Source organism: Saimiri boliviensis, chromosome 1, assembly GCF_048565385.1.
Source record: "Saimiri boliviensis isolate mSaiBol1 chromosome 1, mSaiBol1.pri, whole genome shotgun sequence".
Classification (NCBI taxonomy): domain Eukaryota; kingdom Metazoa; phylum Chordata; class Mammalia; order Primates; family Cebidae; genus Saimiri; species Saimiri boliviensis.
The window spans coordinates 162,652,411-162,668,458 of record NC_133449.1 but is presented as its reverse complement, the minus strand read 5'-3'; the positions used below and the strand labels follow the sequence as shown (position 1 = coordinate 162,668,458).

The 16,048-nt window shown below is 41.5% G+C and overlaps 1 protein-coding gene across 4 annotated transcripts in view; it reads right to left on the bottom strand.

Moving 5' to 3' along the window:
- JAKMIP2 (janus kinase and microtubule interacting protein 2) overlaps positions 1 to 16,048 on the bottom strand; it is a 196,419-nt gene that overhangs the window by 79,136 nt on the left and 101,235 nt on the right. For 3 of the 4 annotated variants that reach the window (XM_010344514.3, XM_074379647.1, XM_010344515.3), the window contains exons 2-3: positions 11,455 to 11,731; positions 253 to 750 (exon numbers count right to left, since the gene is read on the bottom strand). In XM_010344514.3, the coding sequence (XP_010342816.1) occupies positions 253 to 750; positions 11,455 to 11,583 (627 nt within the window). In that variant the 5' untranslated portion in view covers positions 11,584 to 11,731. The remainder of the gene's footprint in view (positions 1 to 252; positions 751 to 11,454; positions 11,732 to 16,048) is intronic. The other variant, XM_074379655.1, reaches the window with a different exon arrangement.

Below are 16,048 nucleotides of genomic sequence, written 5' to 3'. Positions count from 1 at the left end.
GAATCCAGTTCTTATGAGAAAGGCAATTTCCAAAATCTCTTACATTTTACAATTTTCAATTTTGGCCTGAGCATATCTCTCTACTGAACTACCTACGTACCTACTGATCTATCTTGGATAGAGCATTGGACAAAAGGTAGGCACTGTTTATAATCTACTGACAAGAAAACATATGAAGAAGCAAATCCCACGGCACTCTGAAACCTGGAAGAGAAGGATTCTGCATGGGTCTGGTGTGATTACTGTACTAACCAGCCTCCGAATATCCCGCTCCGACTCCCACTTGATCTTCGAGATGGCTTCTTGGTGGGACTGATGCTCACTCCGAAGGTCCCCAGCCTTGATTTTATCTGCTTGGATCATATTGCTCAAAGCCTCGTCCACCTGCTTCTTGGCCGTTTTCAGGTCCGTAATTTCCTGTAAGAGCTTAAGGCGCTCTGCATCAAACAGTTTCCGGGCCTCCTCCCGGGCCTCAATGGTGAGCGCTGTCCTTACTTTGTCACTGCTGCCGTCACGGAGAGCACAGAGAGCGGACTTGAGCCTCTGAATCTCTCCATCGCGCACCTTCACTGTCCTTGACATCTCCTGCTCGTGCTGCTTGATAAGGTTCTCCCTCACAGCCTGCAGCTCCTTCATCTTCTCCTCATGGAGCTTGGCTTTGAGTTCGGTCACCAGCACCGTGTGCTTGCGCTGCTCCAGCTCACGAATCCTCTTTGCTTCTTGAGTCTTCTCTCTTTCAAGCTTTGATACCTAAAAACAGAGAGGCGAAAGGATGAAGAGAAATGAGCCTCAAAGGACAGGTGTACTCCTAGGCAGGATTTGCAGCTCAGGCTGCTGTGATCTCTTAATTCCTCATCTCTTTTCCAATTCCAGGCCCTCTGAGAAAAAAGAACTACAGGGCTTGAAGCTGGGAATACAGTGTGTAAAAGGAGGAAATACCTGAGAATATTTATATTACTGTGTTCAGATGAATATTTGATGTTCTGGGGCCTTACTAAGCAATGTGTGGTCTGCAGACAAGCAACCTCAGTATCATGCAGGAAGCATGCTAGAAGCACAGAATCCCCGGCTTAGCCCCAGACCTATAACTCAGAATATGCATTTTAACAAACCCCCATGCGATTGGTATACACATTAAAATTAGGAAGTATTGCTATCATGGTTTTTCCCTTTATGGGGAAGATTGCAATGCAGATCACCTGGAGAGCTTTTTAGACTACACAATCCTAGCTAGATCCGAACTGATAAATGTGTGTCTTAGAATACCCCATAGTTTGATATTATGGTCAGGTTAATGAAATGCCTAAAATGGTATTATTGAGCATCCCCCTCCCTCTTTTTTGTTTTTTGTTTTTTTGTTTGTTTGAAGAGGTGCTGCTGTGGCTGCTAAGAAGGTGAAAAATGAAGACAGTTGATAATAGCCTCAACCTTACTTTTCTTTCTTAGTATGCCAGGTTAGTTTCATTCCCAGACTTTACACAAACACACCACACACACACACACACACACACACACACACACACACGGAGTCACCACCATCAACAGAGCTGCAGATTATTGGGTCCTCTCTCTGATGAAGGACTTTAGCAGTCATTATTATTTCTGAATGTGCCATGAATATCTCTGAGTCCTTTTTCACTCTCACTCCCCTTCCTCCCTTCCTGCCCCGCCCCCCACGCCAACACTCCAAATAGTTTGATAAAGTATTTCTAATAAGCTTTTTACCTTTCAGGAATTCTGGTTTAAAAATATTCTAAACATTTTGCTAAATTTCCTGTGATAATATAGGCCTCCTTGTAGATTAGCAATGGCCATGAGTCTCTGATTCATTAGATCTAATCTGGTTGTGAGTTTTTATTTATCTATTTATTTATGTATTTATTTTAACTAATCTGGTTGTGAGTCTCTGATTCAGTAGATCAGAATGGGGCCCAGACATTTGTGTCTTGAAAAAGCTTCTCCATGATCCTGTTCTGTCCTTCACACACTCACACACACACACACACACACACACACACACACACATAAAATCTAGAAAAAGGAGACCGGGCACAGTGGCTCACTTCTGTAATCGCAGCACTGTGGGAGGCTAAGGCGGGTGGATCACCTGAGATCAGGAGTTCGAGACCAACCTGGCCAACATGTCAAAACACTGTCTTTACTAAAAATATAAAAATTAGCTGGGCATGGTGGCAGGCACCTATAGTCCCAGATACTTGGGAAGGCTGAGGCAGGAGAATCACTTGAACCCAGGAGGCAGAGATTGCAGTGAGCCAAGATTGCACCATTGTACTCCAGCCTGGGAGACAGTGTGAGACTCCATCTCAAAAAAAAAGAAAAAGAAAAAGAAAAAGAAAAGAAAGAAAGGAAAAAGGGAAGAAAATTGGGGAGGGAGTCCCAGGAGTAATAGCTAGTTGAGTATACTGAGTCTCCACCATTTGTAAAATTGGAAGTTTTTAAAAAATAATAGTTAAGAGTCTTTTCAGTTCAAAAATATTAAGGTTGAGACACCATATTATAACTATTGTAATATAAACTGTGATGGTTAATACTGAGTGTCAACTTGATTGGATTGAAAGATGAAATGTATTGTTTCTGGTTGTGTCTGTGAGGATGCTGCTAAAAGAGTTAACATTTGAGTCAGTGGACTGGGAAAGGCAGACCCACCCTCAATCTAGGTGGACAGAATCTAATCACCTGTCAATGCAGCCAGAATAAAGGCAGGGCAAAGAATGTGAAAAGACTAGACTGGCTTAGCCTCTCAGCCTACATATTTCTCCTGTGCTAGATGCTTCCTGCCCTCAAATACTGGGCTCCAAGTTCCTCAGCTTTGGGACTTGAACTGGCTTCCTTGCTCCTCAGCTTGCAGATGGACTACTGTGGGACCTTATGATCCTGTGAGTCAATACTCCTTAATAAACTCCCCTTTATATATACATCTGTCCTATTAGTTCTGTCCCTCTAGAGAACCCTGACAAGTATACAGTGTCTGAGAGTTTACTCACCTTAATAGTTTACCTACCTTTAGATAGAACAGTGTTTTCTGAGTTTGCATAGAATTTTATGAACAGTTTATTTTGTAAAGGCACAGCAATTATTTCCATGATGGCTATTCTAAAAGAGCTTGGGGCACAAGGGGACTTGCTGAAATAAACAGCCAGGCATCCTCAGACAACCATCCTCTGATCTCACCTCCACCTTACGCCTACGGTCCCTTCCTGGAGGCCTCTTCTCTCTTAGGCTCTAGACCTGTTCGGGCCTATATGGTGCCCACTTGCTACGATACTGCAAATGTGAACTGAGATTTTCTCTTCATGTAAAATATACTCTGGATTTCGAAGACCTAGTGTGAGGTAAATATTGTAAAATGTCTCATTTATCATTTTTATATTGATTATACATTGAAACTATGTTTTGGAGAAATTGTACTAAATGATATTATTACAACTAATTCTATTTCTTTTTACTGTTTAAAATTGCAGCTAACAAGAAATTTTAAAATCACAGATATCAGATATGGCTTGCATTTGTGGTTCACATTATATTTATCTTAGACAGTGTTGCTCTGGAGTTCTTACAGGTTCATATAGCGAACCCAGCTTTCCCCGCACTACTGGTGATATTCTCTAAGTAAAGTTCAGTTCTGGTCTTGCTTATGTGTCTGCTCAAAACAACTCAGGTTCTTTTATGTTGTGGAATAAAATCTCAATACCCAGCTTCACCGTTCAGGCTCTCAGGAAGGTTTGGTTGGATTTCCGGCTCCTACTTCTCCCTCTCTGTCTCCTCACCTGTCCCATGCTCTAGGTAGGGGGGATTATGATATTTTCTGCACTTGCCCTGCAACTCTGTACCCATATGCTGACAGTTTCTTCTTGCTGACTTAACCTTCCAGCAGCTCCTTTTGGGATCCTCACATTCCTCATGGTCTGGTGAGATGTCATCCTTTCCTGTCACGCCACCCTACTCACCCAGGACAAAGCTCGTTTCCCTTACCTTTGTCTTCTTAGTACACTTTTGAAACACTTCCTTACTACTGTTTTCCACATTTTTCTTTGCACTTTTTTTTTTGCACACTTGTCTGTCCTCATTACCTCTTCTTCTATCCCTACCTCAGACAGTGAACTTTTGGAAGGTTGCCAATGAGCTGTACTCATCTTTGTGTACCCACTGGCTCCCAGAACAATACATAAGAAACCAGGAGGCATGTGTGGCATTACAGGATACATGCCATTATATCTCTCTGGCTATGCCTTTAGCCAGAGGCAAGAATATTTTCTGTCATGCAGCTTAGAGAATACAGGCTTGCAGGGTTACCAGATCAGCCCCTCCTCAACCCCTTCCCTGTATAAAATGACAACAAAACCAAACCCTAACATATAAGAATATTCACTTCTCTCTACCATGTGTTTCTCTTGGTGCCTCAGTAAGGACAACCTAGATCTTACTCTTCACCTTTCTGGAGTGAATGAAGTGGCATTTTCTAGATCAGGGTGGGCAAACCACAGCCCATGAGCCAAATCCGTCCTGCTCCTGTTTTTATAAATAAAGTTTATTGGGACCCAGCCATGTCCATCCGTTTACATATTGCTTAAGGCTGCTTTCATGCTACAATGGAGTTGAGTAGTTTCACAGAGACTGTCTAGCCCACAAAGCCAGAAATATGCACCATCTTGCCCTTCACAGAAAGAGTTTGCTGATTCTTATTCTAGATCATGCATATTTTGAAAGAAAAAGCCTTATTTCCTACTGATTTAGAAACTATGATAATTTACCTTCCATATAAGACCTTGGGAAAGTTAATTTAGCTCAAGTGACAGGAATTTAGTAATCTTCAATTTCCTCAGGATACATTTACATTAGGCATCTGGAACAGTATCATGACTGCAATGGGTGGTGGGTAACAAGGGAAACTTTGAGCCATTCTTCCGAGAACAATGAAAACCTGTAGTAAAAATGGACGAATGGTAAGAAATCCCAGGTTTGGGCTGGGAGCAGCGGCTCAAGCCTGTAATCCCAGCACTTTGGGAGGCCGAGGTTGGTGGATCACGAGATCAAGAGACCGAGACCATCCTGGCCAACATGGTGAAACCCCATCTCTAATACAAAAATACAAAAACAAAAAAACAAACAAACAAAAAACTAGCTGGGCATGGTGGTGTGCGCCTGTAGTCACAGCTACCTGGGAGACTGAGGCAGGAGAATTGCTTGAACCTGGGAGCCGAGATTGCACCACTGCACTCCAGCCTAGCACCTGGTGACAGAGTGAGACTCTGTCTCACAAAAAAAGAAAGACCCCCCCCACCAGGTTTGTATTTCTGTTTCACCATTTGCTATCTCTAAGAAAGTTGCTTTATCCGTCTGAGGATTTTTGATTATACTTAAAAATATCTGTAACAGGGTTATTTTTAGGGTTAAACTAGATAATGTATAGAGAAGTATCTTGAACTGTAAAGTACTACGAAGTGTAAGGTTATATTATTACTGTATATAGTAGGAGATACTCCTTGATCTAAAATTATTTATGTAAAATTCTCTGGGGGTGCATCATATTGTATCTTCCTGTGATTCTGTCATTTATTCTGAATTATTAACTTGTAGCTTTTGCATGTAGACCAAAGGGGAGATGAAGGAAATTATTTCTTAAAAAGTGAAAATACAGGAAACATATGAAATATATGAATATATAAAACATATATTCCAGCCTGAAGACAAAAACAAAAACAAACACTGTCTAGCCCTTAAAAGAAGCCACAAAAACTAAAGAAAATTCAAAGGAGTTGAGTCACATTTGACATTTTTTATGCTTACTTATTTTGGCTGTCATGAAAACTGACTTTTTTTTTTTGCAGGATTTCTAGGTATGACTTCTTTTTAAGTCTAGAAGAAGTGTTTTACTCTGAAGAAAAGCCAAACAATATGAATATGACTAAAGTTTTGGGAGAAAAAAAAGCCAATAAAAATTTTCTGAAAATTATTTTCAGTGTAGATGACATCACTAAGGATACAGATTTAAATATCTTAATATAAATCTTAAAATGAATATACAAGATGATGAACTATTCCTGAGTAACAGTGAAAATGTGAAGATGATAATACTTAGAAATGGAAAAAAATATTTAGTAGAAGAAAGAAAACAATTTTGATACATGGAGATATTTTATGGAGAAAAATTTCAGCTCAAACATATACTAGCTAGCTAGAATTTATTGAGGGTTTAATATGAGTTAGGCACCTTTCTAAATAGGCTTTACACACATCAGTGCATGTAACCTCCTGGGCAGCTCTATGATGTAGGAAATCTTTGTTTCATCACATTTTGTGATGAGAAAATTGAGGAACAGTCTTTACATAAGAGCAATGTAAAAAAGTCTCTGAACTTCAGTGTGGGCCAGGAGCTGGCCCCAGGTCAGATCCTGCATCTCCTTGTCTGCTTTGAAGTTTTGGGCACCTCGTGTTTGCACCTGAAACCTTGCTTCACCTGTGTCCACCTCAATTTTCTCATCTGTAAACTGGGGTTGTCAATATCATTCTCATATGGCTACTGTGATGATCGACTTAGGCAATGGCTCAAAAGCCCTTTGGAAAGGCTGGAACACATGAGAGATTCATAATCATTAATACATGGTGGATATTATCATATTCATTTTGATGAATATTGTATGTATATTAATATATTATAGACTGTTACATTCATACCAACAACATAAATATAAAAGTACCTATATCATCTTGATATGACTCACATTACTACTATATTACATTATTAAGATGGTAACTGTTTTGACAACAGAAAGAGATGTTCGAATACAAAGCTGAGTTTCTTCAGTATGTATTCTGTTCCCTGGCATTGGTGGGCATCTAATGATGTGGAAGACACTTGGGGTGCATGTGGGCCTAAGGAGTGGTGCAGGGTAGGGCAGAGTGAAGGGAAGAGCACTCGGCAGGGCTTTGAACGATGGGCTCCCAAATCCCTTCTACCCTAGAGGTTCTATGGAAAAAAAACGATCATTAGGAAAGTTTAATCCTACCAAGGAAAGGTTACACTATGACAGAGGAGAAAGAATTTATGACTATCTTACACAGACCTCATGCTGTATTTTTCTTTTCTGTCCTACTTCTGGTCTAGCCTTTGGAAAATGCCAGTGTAAATTCTGCCAAGAGAAAGATAGTGATGATCTGAGCTTTAAAAGTGATCTTAGAAATCCAGGATTAAAAATTGGACAGCTCAGTTAAAGGTAAAGAAAAGGCTGAGAGGTTATCAAAGCACACTAAGCTAACATAAACTTTAGCCCGGATTATCTGCATTGGATGTTCCTGGAGGTCTAAACTCACAGTGAACTGGCAGGGATTTTCATGGGCACAAAGTGACTCTCAGAGAGGAGATGTAAAGCAGTCGCTCTAAGAAGGGTGCTTATGAGGGAAGTCTTATACAACCTCACACAATCCAGTGCAAAGCATGCTATTTTTAAAATTTCTTGTTTTCAGCCACTTATGCTTCCTGAAAACAGAACTAAGGGAGTAGATAGGAAAATATACCCCATCCCAAATTCGGTATCTAAACCTGGAGGCTGTGGGGACCATCGCTTGAGGATAGAGAATGTTGGCTGATTTTCTGAGAATGCCCTGGAGGCAATAGAGGGCAGTGGAATCAGACAGTGAGCATAACCTGGATCACCACCATCTTAGGGAAGACAGGAATTCCCGTCGTGGCTCCTCCACTAGCTGTGTCTCTGGAAGCAAACGCGTTAAGCAGTTTGAATCTCATTTTCTTCCTCAGTGAAAGCAGAATAGTAATTGCACCCTGTCTTTGTCGCAGGCTTGCTCTGATAGTTGTGAGGCTCGGTGTGAAAATGCTTTGCAGTCTGAAGGGCTGTGCCAGTGGGGCAGCTCCTGTCTGGGGTGGATTATTCTCAACCTTGCAACCCAGGCCTGTCGCCCTGCTGCCTCTGCCCTGAGAACCCTGTTCCCTGCTCCTGTCCATTCATTCCCTCTGTCTCTGTGCCCGTGCTATTCATGCAAACAGTTTGTCTCTGAGGGAGAGTAAAAAGCCCTGGGGCAGTCCCTGGCATGTTCATACACACTAACCATTGGATCATGCATCCATGGATCATGGACTCATGGTCTCCATAGAAAAGACAAGCAGGGCAAATATCGCAACTTAGTGTCTCAGGGTGCTGCTCCAAGAAGCAGATAGTTAGGGTTAGGGTTAGGGTTAGGGTTAGGGTTAGGGTTAGGGTTAGGTGGGTGGAAATCCTTTTTCTACCCAAGCCTGGAGTTCTCACCTAAGTGAGTACTGCCACAGGGTTTGGAGAAAAGCTGTTAAAAAGAATCATGTAAATTCACTCCACAGGTAGTTTTGAGCACCTCCTACAGGTCAGGAAGCTTCCTCATCTGTAAAGTAAGGATAATAATGCCCACCTCAACAGGTGGAAGTGAGGATGAAATGAGATAATGTCATGAAAGCACTTAACATGCTTGACACAAACTAATTGCTCCAAGTTTAACACATACACGTACACCCTTGTGAGGCAGAAACTATTATTGTCCCATTTGACAGACGAAGAAGGAAAAACACAGAGGGGTTTTATGACCTTCTCCGGGTCAGCCAGGTGCTAGCGAAACAGCGGGGACTCTGGCAGGATGGAATGCACTTATCAGTCCATGACAGACAGTGAACAGTCAGTAAGTTGTAGCTATTTATATCATCAGCCCAAAGCTCTTAAGGCTCCGCTCTATGCACAATGGCTGTTCTGTAAATATCAGTGGAATTATTTGTCTGGCTAGATAAATGAGTACTGCCACATTGCCCCAAAGGTTTCCACTTTTAACTTGCCCATTCTCCAGTAGCTGAACTGTCATTTTGTCATCAGAGCATCAGAGCCAACCTGAGAGTATAAATTCACATCTTGGCATTGTTCATATTCTCTCTCTTGAAGCGTGGTCCTTTGAAAACACGATAATGTTTATTTATAATAGAAGGGCTTTATGACTTGCTTGCCCTCTAAATTTCCTTTGCTCTTTGGGGAAGGCTGCTGACAGGTGGTGAGACTTTGCTTTAGCTCCTGGGCTGGGACCGTAATTAACCGCCAAGGAGAGGGAGCCAGGCAGGGGCAGCCAGCAGAGAAAAAGACGAGGCTGTGTGCTCTCATTTAAGAGGCTGGCTGCCAGTCAATTGTCAGAGGAAGGGGAGATTATGCTTGGCCTGCGGGCTTAGACAACGGTGCCAGGTCCAAGATAAACAGTCAGCCTGGTTCAAGCTTGAGAGTTCCCATTTTAAAAGGCTTGGGTATGTAGATTATTGGCAGTGGTGGAGTCCTCAGTGCCTCTGTTTCTGGGAATCTCATCAGTTTGTTCTCTGGAAAGTAGCAGCAGTTTAGGGTTCCTAGTCTTGAGATTGACAAGCTTTTTTCTAGGAATTTAGATTGTCATCCTGTCATAGCTACAACTAGAGGAGTCTGCCTCCCTTGAAGTGTGACGTTGCTGCAGGGAGAGTTAAGGTCAATGAAATGTTCATAGATTGTCAGACCTGGATGGAATCTTACAGTGGAGTGTTTGTCAACACAAAGGCTAAAAGTCATCTGCATCTGTGGTGCATCAGAATTGCCTGGGCTGCTTTACTGAATTACAAATCCTGGTTCTCACCTGACTACTTTATCAGAATTCTTGAATTGTGGGTTCAGGAATCTCAATATTTAACCAGGTTCCCCAGGTTATACCATTGCACAGTGATGCTTGACAAGCACAGATATGGAGAAGCAGATTCAGTCATCTGAATTACAGATAGAGACACTGAGACATTTAAATTCGTCTCCAGGGAGAGAGAAAGATAAATAATGCCCATATCTTCTGACTCTCAAACAAATGCTGTTCTAAGATGACATCATGTTCCCTTTGGCTTCAAGGAAACTAAAAAGTTTCCTTCACAAACTTTACATTACCGTCTCTTTATCTAAGGTCAAAGCTTAGCTCAGGCAGGGGGCAATAGGCTTTGGCAGATCCAAAGTCCACTTATTACTGTTAAAATGAGTAATCGATTTTGGGAGAAATAACAAATTAAAATTTAATAGTGATGTCTAGGAAGAAGAGGTAGACAAAAATGGAATAAAGATATTTGTTGGCTTGTGACTACTGCTTGTTGATCAAGAACATTTTCTTTCTGTATAGTTATCTAAATAAGGCAACTTTATGCTGTCATGGTGGTCTCTAGTTCACAGGGAGCAGAAACATCTTATGAATGCTGGAGATTTCAAAATGCTTTCCTAGCCATGACCCTATTTGATATTCACCCCACTGTGATGAGATGTGTGTTTGCATATTCATTTAGGTGACGGGATTGAAAGAAGTAGAGACTCCTAAGTCTAGTTAGCAACTGACTTAAATCCAGAGACTATTAAAAAGAATATTAATAATTTTTTGTGAGTTTATTATATGCCAGGCAGCTCCCTGAGCACTTGACATAAATTTTCTCATTCAATCGTCATAAGCACATTACATACTTATCTAATTCATACTGCTTCACAGTAGTGATGTGATAAAGAAACTAAGGTAAAAGGAATGAATCATCTTTAAATTATTGCTCTATTCATTCAACAAATACATATTGAGATTTTTAAGTTCTGGACATTATTTAGGCTCCAGGGATGCTAAGTAAACTGAATTCCTGCTTTCATAGAGATTGAGGAGTGACAACGCTAAACAGGTAAAAAGCAAATATATAAATTGCTATGAAATAAGTCAAGAATAGGCTATGGGGAGTGCCTGGGCATGGGGAAGTGTTCTGTTTTAGAGACTGTGGTCAGATGCTTGATGGTTGAGCAGACATCTGAAGGAGGTAAGTGAAGGAGCATGGAGCTGACCAGACAGAACAAGTGCAAAGGCCTTAAATGTGATCAGGGGTCTCTCTCGATCCAGAAAAAATGGGGAGCAGAGTGATCAGGAGAGAGAGAGAGAGAAGTGAGAGTCAAAGAGGGGGCTGGAGCTAATGTCCTGTAGTGGTGGGGAAAGTCTTTCACTGTAAGAGAGATAGGGAGCCAATTGGAAGGTATTGAACAGCAGAGTAACAAAATGTGGTACATTTCAGGACTGCTCTGAATGCTCTGGGGGGTAAAACTGACAGAGTGCAAGAGTGGAATTTGCCCAAGGTCAGGCAACTATTAAGTGTTTGGTGTTGGTAGGGGGACACTGTCTGAATTTTCATATCTGGCTTCCTGAACTAGGCTTCCAGAGGAGGCTGAGATGTGTCTAGAGAGCATGCTGTTCATACTTTCTGTGTGTCCTGTGCTTAGTTCCCTCCTGACACATGCAATAAGCTCTCGATATATACAGGGGATGCTGCCTTCTCTGGCAAAGGGCAGGAGTCCATTGGGATGGGCCAGCAGGCAGAGCTGTGCTCGATGCGTGTGGACATAGCCAGAGCTGCTCTCAAAGCCATGGCCTCAGGTAGCCCTCGCTCACCTTGGACTTCTCTTGATGCAGCTCTATCTGAATGTCTGTGAGCTTGGTCCTGAGGTCTTCATTGGCAGCTTGGAGGGCAACAATGAGTGCCTCGGGCTTCTCGCCCTTATTTCGCCCTTTCTTGGACATTGTTCCTTTCTAAATGGAGTCTGTTGGTTTTTAATTTCTTTCAAGCAGGTGCTGCCATGTTACTGTTTCTTATCCTGGAGTGCGATGTCTCAGCATCTACTGTGTGGTGCTCCTTGGTAAGGTCTCCTCAACCGCTGCCCTGGAAGCCCTGAGAAGAGGCAGAGATAGTAGTTATTGTTTTGGCAAAGACCTGGTCTAAGTGCCAGTCAGTCTACTCTCAGCCTGAGTTGCCTGTAAGAACCTCCTTCTGAGGCTCTTCTGTCCTCAGTATCTCCTGTCCACTTTGTATGTAAATTTAGAGTGATTTTTTTTTTCAAAAAGCTTATCTAATTATGTCAATATCCTGCTTAAAATCCTTCACCTATAAGCATATCTGTTTGATGTCTTCGAGTGTTCTTTTTACCTGAAACTGCCCGCTTTTCTATCCTTATCTCCTTCATGTCACTCAAGGATACTCCAAATATAAGAAACATGGTTGTTAAGGGAAGTCACTATGTGACGACCTCATAAGGCAGAGAGACCTAACTTTAAGAAAACCCAATATATAAAGACAGGATTACATGCAATGGCTAAATTGTGAGAAGTGGGGAATAACTATGAATGAATCACTGGATTGAGTCACTCATATATTCATTCATTCAGTCGATATTGTTAGAGCTCCTTCCATATGCTGTGCTAGGTACAGAATGTTGAAATAGAAAAATAAGTCAGAGTTCCAATGGGAAAAAAATTACCTATCATTTCTCTCTCTTTCTCTATCCATCTACATCACCATTAATAATCTGATAAGCATTTTTTAAAAAAAATATGCATGAATTGTTTCAGAAGTATAATCAGTGACCTCTCTTTCCACCTGCGATGAATAGGAAAGGCTTCCTGAAGAAGACACCATTGGCTCGGAACTTGAGGAGTGGGTAAGATGATAACAGATGGAGAAACAGGTGAAGCATCATGGGCAAGGAAAGTAGCAGGTGCTGAGACACGACAGAGAGAAATCACAGTGACTATTTTGTGGGAAGAAATAGGGCCTGATTAATTATACCCCAAAATGTGGTTGATGGGCACTAATGCTGGAAAGCTTTCCTGGAAAGGAAGGATGGCAGGGAGACCTAGAATTCCAAGCTTAGAATGTTTGAATCCTTTTTAAGTAAGCAATGGGGAAGCTGTTGAAGTTCTTGGCAGGTGTTTGCGCTAACAGAGCAGTACTTTGGGGTGGTTATTCTGGTGGCAGAATGGAGAGTGAATGGATGCCGGGAGACCAGATAGGAGGCAACTGAATTTGTCCAGGTAAAGGATGAAAGCCTAATCAGAATGTTGGCAAGAGGAGAGAAAAGGAGTCGCAGGAGGCAGATGTGTCTTGATTTACAAATTCTTGAATACTTCATAGGAACAAGGAACCCAGAAAAAAGGATACTAAATAATTAAAGTCAATGGGAAAAACATGGCAAGATCCTAGAGAAAGTTTCCCACGTAACCTTTCAGAAAATTGGGCATTGTGTATATTGAGGATTTTCTGTCCAGAGCTAAGGAGAACTCCTGCTGACCACCCATATGTTCCAGCAGCTGCTGCTCTCTTAAGACCATTGTATCTAGCATTGACAGCCATGCTGGGATCCTGGGCTTTGTGCCATCTGCTCATGAGCACTGAAGTTATGCTCTTTGGAGTGTGTCCCTGGGGAAGGGGACAGGGCGAGATTAGGAGGTAGGAATGATGTCTACAGCAGTTGTGCAAACTGTCCACCACATCCATCCTGTGCCACATGCTAGGGCTGTCCTTCATGCTTCCTTCACAAATCTGGCCAAATTATTAAAGTGCAGGGCTGCGAGGCCTCTGACAGGGTACTTTTCTTTGCTTTTAGTTTTGGAATGAACTCAGCAAGCATATATTGAACATTTGTGTGACAAGCATCACTAGGCATACTGACAAATAAGATAGTCCTTCAGCTCAAGTAGGTACTGAGTGAGTAAATTCACTTGTGTATCTAACGGGTTTCTCTCTATTTGCTTTCTAAATGTTGTTGCTGTTTTGGGCTTTTCCAGCTGACCTCCACTGGTCTCCTGTATAGTTATGACCCATAGTTCTATATCCATAGCCCCGACCATTATTCAAACACCAGACTTGTATATACATAAACGCTTTACTTATCAAATCCACTTGAATATCGGATTGGCATCTCAAACCTAGCATAACTAATACAGATGTCTTTATTACACTAGTCCCCCGAAACCTTATTGTCCCCAGGTTTTCCTAGATTATTAAACGGCAAAACCACATTCTCAGCTGTCCCAGATATAAGCTTAGAAATCATCTTTTCTTCTATTTCATTCCTTGTTTCTCTTTTTCAGTTCACTAAGAAGTTCTGCTTGCTTTGCCTATAAAATGTGACTCTCTTTGACCAATTTCCCTCAAACCCCTAAAATGCTGTTAGAACACAGAGAAAAAAACGGAGCTTGGGAATAGCTTCATAGTCCCTTCACTGTTGTCTTCTTGAATGAAAAACAGGTTTTTCTAAGCCCATACATGGAGTGGTAGATAAAGAGCTTGAGCAAAAACCTGAAGTCACAAATTTGCCTAGTGTATTTAGAAAAGGTTGTGAACTGGAAGAGCAACAGGTGAGATTTCAAAGGTTCTTGCATGATAGGCTAGGGAGTGTGGAGTGGATTATACAGGCATGCGGAAGCATGGTAGCGTTTGAACATATGTGTAATAATAAGAGCTGCTAGTGACTGACTGCTTATGATGAGTCTGTCACGGGACTGAGGGCTTAACATACTGTTCTGACAATTCTCACAAAGTTTAGTGAAAAATGATGAACTGAAAGATTAGGTAACTTGCCTAAATGGACCAAGTTGATTGGTGGTGATGCTCAGACTCGAATCTAAGCAATTTGAGACTGCGAATAAAGCTCTTATTCTCTGGACTGCACTGCCTTGTATTTGCATTTTAGGAAGGTAACTGTCAGGATCGCGGAAGATGGTGAAAGAAAGTCAGTTAGGCTGCTTTGCTTTAAGGGTCCATGTGAGTGGTAATACAGCCCTCAACAGATAAAAAAAGGTGGCGACTTTGACACAAGGAGTCATTGATGGAATCATGCCAAATTTGTAAACATTACTACTGGTTTGAACATTCTTCTCTCCCATTGTAAATATTGAGTATGAGCTCTACAGAATTGCTTGTAGCAAAAATGTGCAAAGAGACAGATATAATAAATACATTTTACATCTTAATTTATAATTCTACCTAAAAATATAACACTATGTGCCGGACTTTATCTATTTTTAGCCTGGGAAGTATTGTGAACTTAGTCTCACAAAGACTGAGGAAAAGGAAAGGGTGAAAAAAAATGGCATGCACATTCAGAAGAGAAAAAAGCATCCCAGGAAGTTATTGATAGCATCAGCTTATGGGTGCTTTAAGGTGAGCAACTTCAAACCATGGTCCCATACACCCCTCTGGTGGAGGAGAACTTCCCAAACTCTCTCTGGTTGCAATGGGTGCCTGGCAATCTCATGATTCTAAGACTTTAATGTTACTGCATCTCTTTTGTCTCTTTGTGCTTGCTTTTTTCTTTTCTTTTCATAACTTCTTTGAGATATAAGTCACATACTGTAACATTCACACTTTTAAAATGTACAATTCAGTGGGTTTTCATGTATTTACAAGGTTGCACAAACATCATCACAATCAATCTGAGAGTATTTTCATCACCTCCAAAAGAAACTCTGTACCTAAGAGCCATCATTCACTATTCCCTACCCAGCTCTCCCAGCCCTAGGCAACCACTAGACTATTTAGTGTTTTGTCTCTACTTAGATTTGTCCCTATGGATTTGTCTATTCATGAGATATTGTGTACAAATGGAATCATATGATATGTATTTTTTTTGTGACTGGCTCTTTCCACTTTAGCATAATGTTTTCCAGGTTCATCCACATTGTAGCATGGATTGATACTTCATTTTTAATTGCTGAATAATATTCTATTGTAAGGATAAACTGCATCTTCTGTACCCATTCATTGCCTAATGGACACTCTTGCTGCCTTTGTGTAAGTGACTGAAGGTCAGGTTTCTACAGAAGCTGCCTGCCATGACGGGGGATGTCACTCGTGAAGGAGTGCATAAAAGAGAGTGCCTGAGGGTATCACAGCACACAGGTAGAATGTTTCTGGACACCCCAAGAGTCCTTGCCCCTGATGATGTCTAACCCAGCAGGTTATCAGCAGGGAGGATAGGAACCTTGTTCCACCAAGGGCCAATTTCTGTGGGAGCTTTACAACATAAAAAACTTGAAGGAACTTTAAGTGAGCCCTAGGTTTCTAGCTCCTAGCTGCATGGTCAGACAGCAGTAGTCCCAGGAGACATTGTAAGCTATATAATATGTAAATTTTAGCTTACTTTCTGGCCTTCGACTATCCTTAATCAGACACTTCATACAGCCACTGAGACTGAGTTTCTCTGTAATG